Source organism: Pelobates fuscus, chromosome 7 (genome assembly GCF_036172605.1).
Source record: "Pelobates fuscus isolate aPelFus1 chromosome 7, aPelFus1.pri, whole genome shotgun sequence".
In the NCBI taxonomy this organism is placed as follows: domain Eukaryota; kingdom Metazoa; phylum Chordata; class Amphibia; order Anura; family Pelobatidae; genus Pelobates; species Pelobates fuscus.
The window spans coordinates 122,798,760-122,813,431 of record NC_086323.1 but is presented as its reverse complement, the minus strand read 5'-3'; the positions used below and the strand labels follow the sequence as shown (position 1 = coordinate 122,813,431).

At 37.3% G+C, this 14,672-nt stretch overlaps 1 protein-coding gene across 1 annotated transcript in view; it reads right to left on the bottom strand.

The window, feature by feature from the left end:
• LOC134569203 (complement factor H-like) overlaps positions 1-12,697 on the bottom strand; it is an 89,629-nt gene extending 76,932 nt beyond the window's left edge. Inside the window, exon 1 of the mRNA XM_063428117.1 lies at positions 12,523-12,697. Coding sequence (XP_063284187.1) covers positions 12,523-12,583 — 61 coding nt within the window. The 5' untranslated portion in view covers positions 12,584-12,697. The remainder of the gene's footprint in view (positions 1-12,522) is intronic.
• Positions 12,698-14,672: the final 1,975 nt, after the last annotated feature.

Here is a 14,672-nt window from a genome sequence, read left to right as displayed (position 1 = left end):
TAAAAGCAAACAGTATTATGCCATTGACAGTTAAAATGTCATGTAGAACTAAAAAAATAAAAAAAAATCTTATTTTTTTCATATTAAATTAGGTTTCATAGCTAAATATTTGATATTAAATGAAAGCCCTGTTTCACCTGAATAAAATGATATATAATAAGGGGGGGTGCATTTAATATGAAAGAGGTGAATTACGGTTGGACAGACATATAGTGCAAATGCCAGGTTTTGTTTACATTTTGTTTCGTTCACAACTTGTACATTTGGCTGCGGTCTTAAGGGGTTAATTAGTCGTTATATTACCTTTCAGTGTCCCTAATAATAGATACGACTCTTCTACTCATGTTGCATACCTCACAACTTATCCAATGGACATAGAGGGTAACTTTAAGGGGTGTGAGTGGGGGTGTTTTAAGGAATTTTATTTACTAATGAGTAACTGTTACTAATGAGTTACTGTTGAGTTCTATTATCCACTCAGACACACCATGTATTATGGGGCTCCTAGAAAAAAGGAACATTAGAACAGACTGTCCTATGTAAGCTGTTTATCAAACCAAGAATTGTGATGAATTAACAAGGATTTAACCCCTTAACGCCGTTACGACGTTCTATGCCGTCACGCTTTAAGTGGGCTTTAAAGCCGTTGTGACGGCATAGAACGCCGTAACGGCTTTAAGCCCTGGAGCGCCCGGTATACTTACCTTACCGGCGCTCCGCTTCGGGAGGACTGCCTCACAGCCCAGGCAGCCCTCCCACGGCAAATCAGGCCCCCGGGGGCCATGTGATCGCTCTCAAAGAGCGATCACATGGCCCCCTATAGCTGGCTGTGGATCTGCCAGCAGGGGGACTGTCTAAAATATCACAGTCCCCCTGCTGGTGGGATCTGTAAAAAAAAAAAAATTAAACATGTTGTAAAATAAATATTTTTATATATATATATATATATATATGTGTATATATGTATATATATATATATATATTATATAATTTATATGTATATTATATATATATTTAACGTCATACATAGTGTATTTTAATACTAATATAAGTACATATATTAGTATTAAAATACACTTAGAATGACGTTATATATATAATATACATATATTATATACACATATATTATATATATATATATATATATATATATATATATATATATATATATATACGTATAATTACAATAATAAATAAATAAAATAATAAAATTAATAAAATATTGAAACAAAATTTAATATAAATTATATATACATATGTAATTTCATTCTAACTGTATTTTGTTATTAATATATATATATATATATATATATATATATATATATATATATATATATATATATATATATATATATATATACATATAATTACATAAAAGATTACATTAGTATACACGTAGAATTTAACCCCTTAAGGACCAAACTTCTGGAATAAAAGGGAATCATGACATGTCACACATGTCGTGTGTCCTTAAGGGGTTAAATACCTATAAATGCATATATATTAAAATTCTACGTGTATATTTAAGTAATCTTTTAACATAATTAGGTGATTTGATTAATTAAAATTTGATTGACATACCTGACAACACAGGGAGAAAGTGCAGAGAATTTAATTCGCATGCACTATATTTGACCCTGTAACTCTCCAAAACAACATAAAACCTGTACATGGGGGGTACTGTTTTACTCGGGAGACTTCGCTGAACTCACATATTAGTGTTTCAAATTGGTAAATTGTATTACAACGATGATATTTTAAGTAAAAGTGAAGTTTTTTGCATTTTTTACAAACGAACGGCACTTTTATGGACTATATTATTGTTGTAATATGTTTTACTGTTTTAAAACACTAATATTTGTGTTTAGTGAAGTCTCCCGAGAATAACAGTACCCCCCATGTACAGGTTTCATGGTGTTTTGGAAAGTTAGAGAGTCACATATAAGGCTTGCATTTCATTTTTTTGACATTGAAATTTGCCAGATTGGTTATGTTGCCTTTGAGAGCGTATGGTAGCCCAGGAATGAGAATTACACCCATGATGGCATACCATTTGCAAAAGTAGACAACCCAAGGTATTGCAAGTGGGGTATGTCCAGTCTTTCTTAGTAGCCACTTAGTCACAAACACTGGCCAAATATTCGTTTTTTGCTTTTTTAACACAAAAACAAATATGAACGCTAACTTTGGCCAGTGTTTGTGACTAAGTGGCTACTAAAAAAAGACTAAACATACCCCACTTTCAATACCTTGGCTTGTCTACTTTTTCAAATGTTATGCAATTATGGGGGTAATTCTCATTGCTGGGCTACCACACCGTCTCAAAGGTAACATTACCAATCTGGCAAATTTCTATTTGAAAATGGAACGTTCTATATTTGACCCTGTAACTTTTCAAAACACCATAAAACCTGCTAATGGGGGATACTGTTGTACTCGTGAGACATCGCTGATCACAAATATGTGCAGTAAAACCTAACAGTATTATGACATTCACAGCTAAAATGTCAGACGGAAATACAAATTTTTTAAAAAATCTTATTTTCTCACTTTTTTTTTTAATTTTATTCATAATGAATTTTGTTCCATATATGAATAGTTAATGATAAATTAAAGCCCTGTTTCTCCTGAACAAAATGATATATAATAAGTGTGGGTGCATATAATATGAAAGAGGGGAACTACGGGTGAACAGACATATAGCGCAAATTCCAGTTTTTGTTTACGCTTTGTTTTGATCAGAACGTGCACTATTGACTCCGTCCTGAAGGGGTTAATTTTCAGAAAAACAATGCATTTCAAGCTGGACAAGAAACATATCTCCAGGTCAAAATCCTGGAGAAATATCTCCAGGTAAACTTTGCCATTCCCTTGTAAATATTCTGCATTTCCTATTTTAATGCATAAACTCTTTTCTCAGCACAAGTATGCAACAATAAATGAACAGTCTAAGCATCATAACCACTACATGCCAATGTAGTGTTTTTGACACCATAATGACAGGTGACAAATTACCAGAGGACAGCACCTTCTCCCTAATGCACCATAACCAATACACATGTTTGTAATTGTCCTGGTGCCCAGAAACATTTTGAGTAAACTAGCTGACATAAAACCTACAATCACTATAGCAAGCCTTCCAACAGTCCTGCTTTTGATGGTACAGTCCCAAATTCAGGGTATTGTCCCACCATTTTAGCACACTAGTATCCTGCATCTGGAGACTCCAGTACCAATTATCCCCCTCACAATTGTTGTGAGGCATGCTATACCATCCATATTATTCAATGAATTGAATCATAGACAACTATAGGGTCTATTCAATAAACAGGGAGTTGACACAGGATTTGTAAATAGTATACATATATACAATATTATATTGTAAATAATATAAAATCTTGGGAAACAAAAAAATAGTCTCCTCTGATTTTACTTAAATTATTTTAATGTTGCTCTTTTAGTCTAACCATAATGAATAGATTCATACATTTTTTCTATACCAATAGGATTGTTTTTAATCTGTCTCAGTCTCAAGGATTGCACAATACTTTGTTGCTTTAAAATAGTGTCAATAACATGTTTAAACTACTTAACCAAACACCTTAAAGCAGAAACAAGCTAACAAAAAACAAACAAAAATATGTTCTAGAGAAAATTTCATTTCACTGTGCAATTGCAAAATTAAGTCTTTACTTTATTTCCAGCTAAAGCTAAGTTCTCTGATTGCATTAATTTAAAGCTGAACTTTGGCTAGTGAGATTTGTGCACTAGTGAATAACTACGTAGGTAATATTTATACCAAAAAAAACACCTCATATTTTTAATTCACATGCCCTGCTTAGTATCTCATGCCATGCTGCTACCGTGTTGTACATCACTGTAAAAAGGAATGTCTGAGCATTTGTTTGTACTCCATTTCTGTGTAGATGTATGATGCATGATGGGGCAGGGAAATAGTTCCACAACATGGAACTGCAATAGAGGTAAAGTAGGTTTTTACTTAGTTTTGCTGCTTTGTTCTCCTCACCTCAGGTAAAGTTGCATAAGAACTTACTGTGGTGAAAGAACAACTAACTGTCACTTACAGCTAAGAATCAATACAAAACAGAGAACCAACAGACTATATAACAAAGACAATCTATCTTTTAGCCACCTCACTGTATCTCCCTTTTGTACAAGTTTGATTTGTATTTCCTTTTCACTTGTTAGTGAAGTATTCCATGAGCCTCTCTTTTGTGTTTTGAACATACACGGATGTTTAGCTTATATTATTCCTTAACCCCTTAAGGACGCTGGACGGAAAATTTCCGTCATTGCAGCACTCCCCTTAAGGACGCTGGATGGAAAATTTCCGTCCAAAATGAAAATTAACCCCTGATTGCCGCAATCGTGGGGGTAATCTTCTTGTAGTGTCTCCATATCGGAGGCACACTACCATGGGCAGTTTCACTGATTCAGCCCATGTGATCGCTCTGACCGGGAGTCAGAACGATCACACGTGCTGCAGTGAAACCCGATCTGTTTCCCTGCAGCTTTGTGTGAGCTGTGAACAGCAGAGAGACAGATCAGTGCTGATCGCTGTAAGAACAAAGTTAGTTACAAAATCCCACCCCCCCCACCCTCACCTCTTTGAAATAAAATGTAACCCCTGCCTGCAGTGATCAAAATACAGATCACAGTATTTCACTGTGATCTGATTTTTTTCTTTTAACCCCTGAGGGTTAACTTTTATTTTATTTTTAATCCTCAGAGGTTAAATGTATTTAATTATTTTAAATATTTTCAAAATTCAAAGTTTGACAACCTGCAATGGCTGTGGCTGAAATGTGCCCCTTCATCGTCCCCATATAACTGGCAAAGGTACATACGGGGGTATTGCTGTACTCAGACAACATAGCTGAACAACATATAAAGTATTATAAAGCCGTAGCACACATAAGGTTTGCAAAATATACAGTACAAACTCACTGTGTGTCAAAAAGGCAGAAAAAAAAATGCTTTTTACCACTGCACTTGATACAAGCTAACGGAAAAATTATCCCACGGTAAGGTTCAAAATTTGCCATTTGAAATACCCTTGGGCGTCTTCTTTAAAAAATAGTATGCCTTTTTGGGGTAATTGGAAAAAGCAGCCTGCTAACATATTTAAAAATAGAATACGGACCCATTAAAACTCTCCATGTAAATTCACACTTAAAAACCTGAACTTATCACATCTCTTTCACAGCACTGTAACTTCACAAAATAGTGTCTGGGTCATACATTGGGAATATTGTTTTACTCAGAAGAGGTAACTGAGCATACTTAGGGGTAATTTATGACAGTGGCACTTATCAAATGAAAGAAATTCCCAGCGAAAATGCAACATGTATGTAAAAAAAATTTAATTTTTTTTTCTCACCACAAAATTTGAAATAAATTGGTGAAAACATGGTGGCAAGTTAAGGTATAATATATGCCTAATACAATATCTTGGAGTGTCTGCTTTCTCAAATGGAAGGCCTTTATGGGGTTATTTGAACAGTCAAATGGCTATAATGCCACAAATTCAGACATATGACCATCTATGAAAATTCCAACTATAGAAACTGAAATAGCATGGTCTCCTATATGCACTGTAGCTTCACAGAATAGGGGCAAAGGTATACAATGGGGGTATCGTTGTACTCAGCAGATGTAGCTGAACACCATATGGGGTTCTGTACAGGGATAGCACACACTAGATTTACGAAATACACATTACAAAAACCTTGTTATATGTGAATATGCCAAAATAGAGAGAACTAAATTTTTACTCCAATATTTAGCAGAGATTGGCGGTGAAATGGCTACGCAAAAAGTGCCAAACTAACCTTAGGTAAATAGCCTGTGATGTCTACTTTATATAAATATATACTTTTGTGTGGCAATTTTGTTTCCTGTAATGGGTATTAAACTTCCAAGACAAACATACCAACTTCTAAAATTGTTTCACATTGAAATTTTATTTTAGACCTTGTAGTTTGTGACCTGTAACCTTCAAAATAAACTGGAATCCTACACATATTATGTACTTTGTAAATCAAGACACATAAATTAATTTATTTTGAATTACTTTTCCTAAGCTGGACATATTATGCACACATTATTATTGCCAAAACGTGGGGAAAAAAGCTTTAATATTTTTTTTTGTTTTTTTCACATTATTTCGCATTTTTTTTTTTTTTTAATAAATGAGAATTTATACATATATAGGTCACATCAAATTAAAGCCCTTTTTGTTGTCTAAAAAAACGTTATATAATATGTGTTGGTACAATAAATGAGAGAGATGCAAATTGCAGTTGAACACAAACAGCAAAAAAATTGCTTGTGTCCTTAAGGGTATGTCCAGCTTCTGAAGCTGTGTCCTTAAGGGGTTAATTGAACAGAATGTTTCAGATTAACCCCTTAAGGACGCAGCTTCAGAAGCTGGACATACCCTTAAGGACTCAAGCTATTTTTGCATTTTCTGCTGTTTGTGTTCAACTGCAATTTGCATCGCTCTCATTTATTGAACCAACACATATTATATATCGTTTTTTAAAGGACAAGATGGGCTTTACTTTGATGTGACTTATACATATATAAAATCTAATTTATTATTAAAAAACATAAAAAAATGAAAAAAATATATATATTTTTCACAGTTTTGGCAATAATAGTGTGTGTATAATATGTCCAGCTTAGGAAAAGTAATTCAAAATAAATTCATTTAGGTGTCTTGTTTTTCAAAGTGCATAATATGTAAAGGATTTCAGCTTATTTTAAAAGTTACAGGTCACAAAATACAAGGAGTAATATAAAATTTAAATGTGAAAATCTTTTAGAAGTTGGTATGTTTAACTTGTAAGTTTGACAGCTGTCACAGAAAACAAAATTGCTACACAAAAGTATATATTTATATAAAGAAGACATCACAGGCTATTTATTTATAAGGGTATTTTGACACTTTTTACATAGCCATTTTCCCACCAATCTCTGCTACATATTGCAGTAAAATTGTGTTTTTTTCTGTTTTTTGAAATACACACATAACAAGGTTTTTTAAATGTGTATTTTGTAAAGCTGCTGTGTGCTATTCCTGGTCAAAATCCCATTTTGTGTTCAGCAACATCTGCTGAGTAAAACAATACCCCCAATGCATGTCTTTGACACTATTTGGTGACGTTACAGTGCCATAAAGGAGACCTGACCATTTCAGTTTTTAGAGTAGAATTTTGAGAGACGGATTTGCAGGGCTTATGTTTCAATTTGGGCCATTATAGCAGTTTGACTGTTTCATTAACCGCAAAAAGGCCTACCATTTGTGAAAGTAGACACTCCAGGGTATCTCATATGGCATATATTGTGCCTTAACATGTCGCCATTTTTTTTGCCATTATATGTCAAAGTTTGTGGTAAAAAAATATTTTTCGCATTTTTTCCTTAAGCATTACATTTGTGCTGGGCATTTTGTATATTTGATATGTTCCACTATGATAAAACACCCCTTATTATGCTCAGCTAAGTCTTCTGAGTAAAACAATACCCCCAATGTATGTCCTTGACACTATTTGGTGACGCTACAGTGCCATAAAGGAGACCTGACCATTTCAGTTTTTAGAGTAGAATTTTGAGACGGATTTGCAGGGCTTATGTTTCAATTTGGGCCATTATAGCAGTTTGACTGTTTCAAAAACCGCAAAAAGGCCCATTTGTGAAAGTAGACACTCCAGGGTATCTCATATGGCATATATTGTGCCTTAACATGTCGCCATATTTTCACCATTATATGTCAAAGTTTGTGGTAAATTTTTTTTTGCATTTTTTACTTATGCGTTACATTTGTGCTGGGCATTTTGTATATTTGAGATGTTCCAATATGATCAAACAACCTAAATTATGCTGAGCTATCTCCTATGAGTAAAACAATACCCCCAATGTATGCCTTTGGTCGTATTTCCTGACGCTACACTGCCATATAGGAGACCTGACCATTTCAGTTTTCACAGAATTTTATAGGTTTATGACTCATTTGGGGTTCTAATAGCAGGTTGCTTATTCAAACTTTCGCCACAAAGGCCTACCATTTTTTAAAGTAGACACCCCAGGGTATTTCAAAAGGCCCATTTTGAACCTTAGGGTGGAATCATTTTTTGCTAGTGAGTACCAAGTCTAGTAGTAGTAAGCATTTTCTCTGCCTTTTTGGCACACACTTTGAGATTTTACTGCATAGTTTACAATCCTTAGGTGTGCTACAGCAGTATAACGCTTCATATGTCACTCAGCTATGTCGTCTGAGTACAGCAATACCCCCGTGTGTACCTTTCCCAGGTATATGTGGATGTTGGAGGGGCAACTTTGAGACTCGGCAATTTCAGGTCTGTTTCAAACTTTGAATTTTTACGCTGGGTCCATGTCCCATTTTGGGCATTTGACAGGTTGAGAATTCAATCTTTCCCAACAAAGGCCTACCATTTTTTAAAGAAGACACCCCAGGGTATTTCAAAAGGCCCATTTTGAACCTTAGGGTGGGATCATTTTTTCGCTAGTGAGTACCAAGTCTAGTAGTAGTAAGCATTTTCTCTGCCTTTTTGACACACACTTTGAGATTTTACTGCATAGTTTACAATCCTTAGGTATGCTATGGCAGTATAACGCTTCATATGTCACTCAGCTATGTCGTCTGAGTACAGCAATACCCCCGTGTGTACCTTTCTCAGGTATATGTAGATGTTGAAGAGGCAAATTTGAGACTCGGTCATTTCAGGTTTGTTTCAAACTTTGAATTTGCATGCTGGGTCCATGTCCCATTTTGGGTCAAACTCTGAGGCACTGTCTGTCACATCTCAATCCGCTGTCAGAATTCTCTAACTGTACTTCCTAAGCATTTTGAACTTTTTACACAAGAACTTTAACAAAACAATGTTATAATAATGTTATTTTATTTTTTTGTGGGTTTTTTTTTTGTATTTTTACCCCTAGCATACGCACTAAACTCCCCAATTTCCCAGGAACTATCATCCACCCCAATTAACTAAATAAAAGGTAAAAAAATAATTATATATATATATATATATATATATATATATATATATATATATATATATATATATATATATATATATATATATATATATATATATATATATATATATATATAGTCAGTGGTTAAATAACAGAAGAACTACAACAAGAATATTCATTGTATTGAGAATTTATTGGCCCTGAGTATGAAATAATTTAAAACAGTTCCCAATACAAAGGCCAGGCTGAGAGGGACAATCAGGGCAGTAGAAACTGGTCTCCGTTCGAATGCCTCTCTGGTAACACAGCCTGCACCTTTTCTGGGGGGTCTTTTTTGGGGGGGTTGGTGGTATCCGAAAGCAGAAGTGACCTGTCTGAATATTTCTGCTGCTAGGCCCTGCTGATGGCTCCCCACTGTGCCACTCAGTGAGCAGCACCGAAATTAGCTGGAACTGAAATGTAAGAAAAGTAAATTTCAGCTGAGGATTTGCCTTTTTGAAAAGGATGAATGCGTTATGAGTAGCCATTTGCATTAAATAAATGCCCACTTTCTTATACCAGGCCCTGGTCTTTCTCATTATCAGATATGGCTGCAGCAGGTCCCTTCGTGGTCGCCATATGTGGTGTAATCACCAAATTAATATAAATATTACACAAGGTTCGTCTACATTAAAAGGTATTTATTTAGAAGGCAACACACAATACTATAACACACAGCCCAGACCCACGGAGCAACAACCCTTTTAAATCTATCTATCTATATAGTAATCCCTTTCCCCACACGTTTGATCTCACCCACGGTTAGGCCTTCACATCTAGTAATGTCTCACTGCTGCAAGTCCAACATCACATCCACCAAGGAAGAAAAGGAAACAACAGAGTGTAACATGGTTCACCAAGATAGCACATGGCGTCTGCACATCTGCTCAGTAGAACAGCCAAGAAGGAACATAGAGGAATGAGGATAGAGGGGAGTGGCTATCTCTCTCCTGACTTGTAAAGGTATTGAATTACCTACTTAACATATCAAAGGATAAAGCTTATCCCCCTGTAAGAAAGATCTACATGAACTTGATCACATGACCCCTGGTCACCATGTTAGTTTGATGACAGAATGTCACCACACAGTTGATCAGACAGGTCAACTCCCCCCATGTGTTTATTGTATTGCTTAATGCAGACAGGCAGCCGTCTTGTTTCCTGTCTGCCACGGACTGCGACCCTGCGTGTGTGTTCACTGTGCATGGTAGTCAGTATGAACACCTCCTTTTTGTCTCTGTATTTCAGAGCCAGCAGTTCGTCCTGGCATAGAGCAGCAGTTTCCCCCTTTTTAATTTTTTTCTCTGCCAGAGCCTTGGGGAAGCCAGTGCGTGTCTTGCGGATAGTGCCGCAGACCACAGTCTCAAAACAATATAGCATTTTTTTGAAGGGGTATGCTATTGTAGTAATTATCAAGGTAGAGGTGGTACCCCTTGTTCAGTAGTGGGTTCATTAGATCCCAACTATTTTTCCGCTAGTCCCAACTACATCAAGGCAACCTGGGGGATCCCGGTGGCTATCTTTACCTTCATATACTCTGAAGGTATAAACATACTCAATGCTACTTTCACATAACTTGTAAAGCTTGATGCCATACCGGGATCTTTTGGCTGGTATGTATTGCTTAAACCCCAGTCTACCCTTGTATTTCATTAGGGACTCGTCAATACATATATTCTTTTGGAGAGTATAAATTAGGCCAAATTCTTTATTAAAATGGTTAATTAGGGGGCGGATTTTATAGAGTTTGTCATACTGTGGATGATCTTTGGGGTGGCACTTCAAATTGTCATTGAAGTGCAGAAAGCGCAGTACTGATTCATATCTGGGCCTACTCATGGTCTGAGAGAAAATGGGAGTATTGCATACTGGGTTTTTGGACCAGTACATTCGGATGCTGGGCTTTTTTATAATTCCCATCAGCATGGTTAGTGCCCAGAACTGTTTTAACTCTGGCACACTGGTGGGGTACCAGCTCCCTTTTGTGGCAAGGTGACTTGTTGCATTTTGTGCCAGATACTGCGCTGCATAAATATTTGTTTGTGTAACTATCTGCCCTAAAAAATCATCCCCAAGGAACAGCTCCATAAAATCCTGGGAGTTATAGCTGGTCACGTCTCCCTGAATACCAGGAGTTGCAGTGAACAGAGGGATGTCGGGGACAAAATTGTTAGGGGGCACCAAGATATCAGCGCCAGGAGCAGTGCCAGGGGTATCGTCACTCTCTTCATCTGTGTCTGGCACATAGTCACCCTCTACACTCTCCGTCGGTTGCCTCTGAGTCGGCTGCTAATATATTATATGCCTCCTCGGCACTAAACCTTCTAAGCATGGTGAAAGCTTAAAATTAACTTTAACTAAATAACGTATTTTTTTGTTTTGTTTTTTTTAACATTTTTTATACTTTATTTTGTTTTCTGAACTTTTTTTAATACTTTTTTTAACTTTTTTAAAACTCTTAAACTTCTAAAAACGTTTAAAAAAAAATGAACCCCTGTGGGTAAAACCAGAAATCAGATCACCGCTAAACACAGTGCTTACACCTAGCAAAGCAGAAATGCTTTGACTTAAAATAAACTACTTTTTTTAATAAACTTACTTTTTTCCTTTTTTCACTTTTTTGTTATGATTTTATAAACTTTTACAAACTTTTAATAACTTTCTAAAACTTTTCAGCTTCCTAGCTACACTAATGCTAGATTCCCCAATTCCCCCTAGCTTCAATCCACCCCAGCTAACTAGTTAACTGAAAATAATAGTAAAAAAATAAATTAAATATATTTAACCTCTGAGGGTTAAAAAGAAAATTAAAGTTAACCCCTGAGGGTTAAAAAAAAAAAAAACCTCTGATCTCAGTAAAGTACTGTGATCAGTATTGTGATCACTGCTGCCAGTGATCAAAGGGTTAAACCCTTGTTAATTTTCAAAGGAAAAGGGGGTAAGGTTTTTCTTTTAACTTTTAAACACTTTGTGTCTGTCAGGGACACAAAATTTCAACCGATCCGTCTCTCTCCACTTCTAAACACACACAGAGGTGGAGGGAGGAGGATCAGGAAATCCCAGCAGCACTGTGATCGCTGTGACTGGCTGTCACAGCGATCACATGTGCTGGGACAGCGCTATTGGCTGATGCTGGGCTTCCTCAAACGCCGAGGCACCCAGCAACAGCGTTAACCCCACGATCGCCGCGATCTGGCATAACTTTAGTAAATGACGGAAATTTTCTGTCAAGCGTCCTTAAGGGTAGGTCTGCCTTGACGGAAAATTTCTGTCCAGCGTCGTTAAGGGGTTAAACAAGCTTGCAAAAACAACTATGCAGTGTTACATGTAAACATAATACAGCAGTTGTTTTCTGAATCAGTGAATACAGAAGTACATAAACACGTATTAACAATACACAGAGCTCCAATGTGACTTCCATCTTATTTTAGTGATCACATTCCATGTGAGATTTACCTGGTGCTGCATTACAGTTTAGTCCAACTGCCAGCAAAACAAAATATCCCAGTAATAACATCTTCAAACTGCCTTAACTGGACATTGGTTTGTAAGATCCTTCTTGGACAGATTGTTCCCCTTGCCTCTCCTGAAACCAGAGTGTGTCAGATCACTGGCTGACCTTGTCTTGTAATCTCTGTTAGACTTCCCACTAGGATTTCGTAATCTCAGTTAAGGAATGCATGGAAATTAGTTTTTTCTATTTTCTCCCACTCTCCCTCCCTCCCTCTAAAGATTTCAAACTCCCCCCTTTCGCACATGGCCACATAAGCCTCTTTGGACACTTCCAAAACCCTCCCACATCTAAATACATCTTTTCTTGTTTAGACAATAAAGTAAATAGGGGTTGCATAAATAAAATGTTACCTTGTGATAATCAGGATATCTGACTGCTTGTTTTTGCTTGTTCTGCTGTTTGGTGTTGGTGTTGCAATATTTTCCAGTGAAAATTAACAAGAGAGCATTGTGCCTGTCTGAGTGAATCCCTGAACATTTTACTGTACTTTGTAAAACTCTGTAAAACTTAGTTTGTTAAGCATAGGCGTGCGCACAGGGTGTGCACACACTCTTATCTAGGGTGCAGGGGCAAACTGAGCAGTATTGGATCAGTTATGGAGATGCATTTATATTAAATAAATGTACTAAACTGTGATGTAATTCCAGTAAAATACAAGTTTAGCAGGCTAAGATTGCCACAAGGCATATGTATGTATATGTGTTTGTAGTATCAGTTAGTTAATAACACGTAGCTAAGATACTGTCATCACTGTACTGACCAGGTGCAGGAATGTAAGAACTGGAATTACGCGTCCCTCTCCTTTGTATCAGATGAGCCACGTGGTTAGACCGGATGGATGAGTTTAGACTCTATTCATTAAATAGGTTAAGGGTATGTGTGGGTGTAGTTAATTGTGGGAGGAGCTACAGTGCTATATAAGGAATGTACTCTATGTATTCAGTACTCAGACTTTGCTGTATTTTGGTGACGCTAGTCCCTCTGAGTCCCGATCGGTGATCCAATAAAGAATCTCTTCCTTCCTGAAGAAACCTGTGTCCATCTCTCTGTGCTTGGCTTCCGTCAGTTTCTCCGGTATCATTTGGTGCATTGGCCGGGAAGCTCATCGTTCAACGGTAGCTGAGAGGCAGAGGCGTGAGACGGTCTCTTTGCCCACGTTCTCTACGGCTGCACCCCTGAACTTCTGCGTGGACCTCCCTTCGTCTCGGCGCCACTGGTCTGTTGTCCAGGAGATCATCGGCCTCTACGTGAGAAGTGCTGGGGTGTCCCCGTCGATGAGTGTGAACTCAGGTTCAGGAACGAGGAGGTAAGACAACTGCTGTTTTAGACGGCAGGACCCGCTAGGGGTATACCGATTGTGCGGTAGGCCCAAAGGGGTTTTTGAATCTGTATCTGCCCCCTCTGTCGGAGGGAAGGAGCGAAGGCGCACCGCTCGATCGAACGCTCTTTAGTCAGACCGTTTGATTTGGTTAGTCAGGCGGGGTCCTGGTGTAAGATAGCCCTAGCCGGACACCGGTGTCTTGTCTAGACTAGCGTTCTAGGGTGTATATTACGTTCGCTAGGTCGGAGGGACCGGGAGACTAAGCGGCGCCTGTGTAAATTCGGTTCGCTAGTTCTCATCCTATCTGGGCTAAGTGGGAAGGCGTGTAAATTTGGAACCCACTAGACTTTTGATAGTACGACTAAGAGGCGCCTGTGTAAATTCGGATCTCTAGCTCGTTGTATAGTGCGACTAAGAGGCGCCTGTGTAAATTCGGTTCTCTAGCTCGCTATGTATATGTGGTGATTGGGCAGTGTGGCTAACCAAAACGGGTGTATATAGTTTTAGGTAGTCCATTCAAGGTACTGGCCAATAGTTTAGTTGGGAATTGTAAATGTGTTAACGATTGTTTTAGTAAAGTGTATATCTTGTTAGATAGCGCGAGCTCAGCCGTCTAGCGAGAGTGTTAATAGTGTGTTGCTGTATTATAGTGCACGGTACCATAACCCTGTATATTTACTGACATTATATAATAAGTACTAATCATTGTCGTCCATTGCATGTTTAACACCATAACCACTAATAATTGTATTGTGACCTTAACTTGTGCTT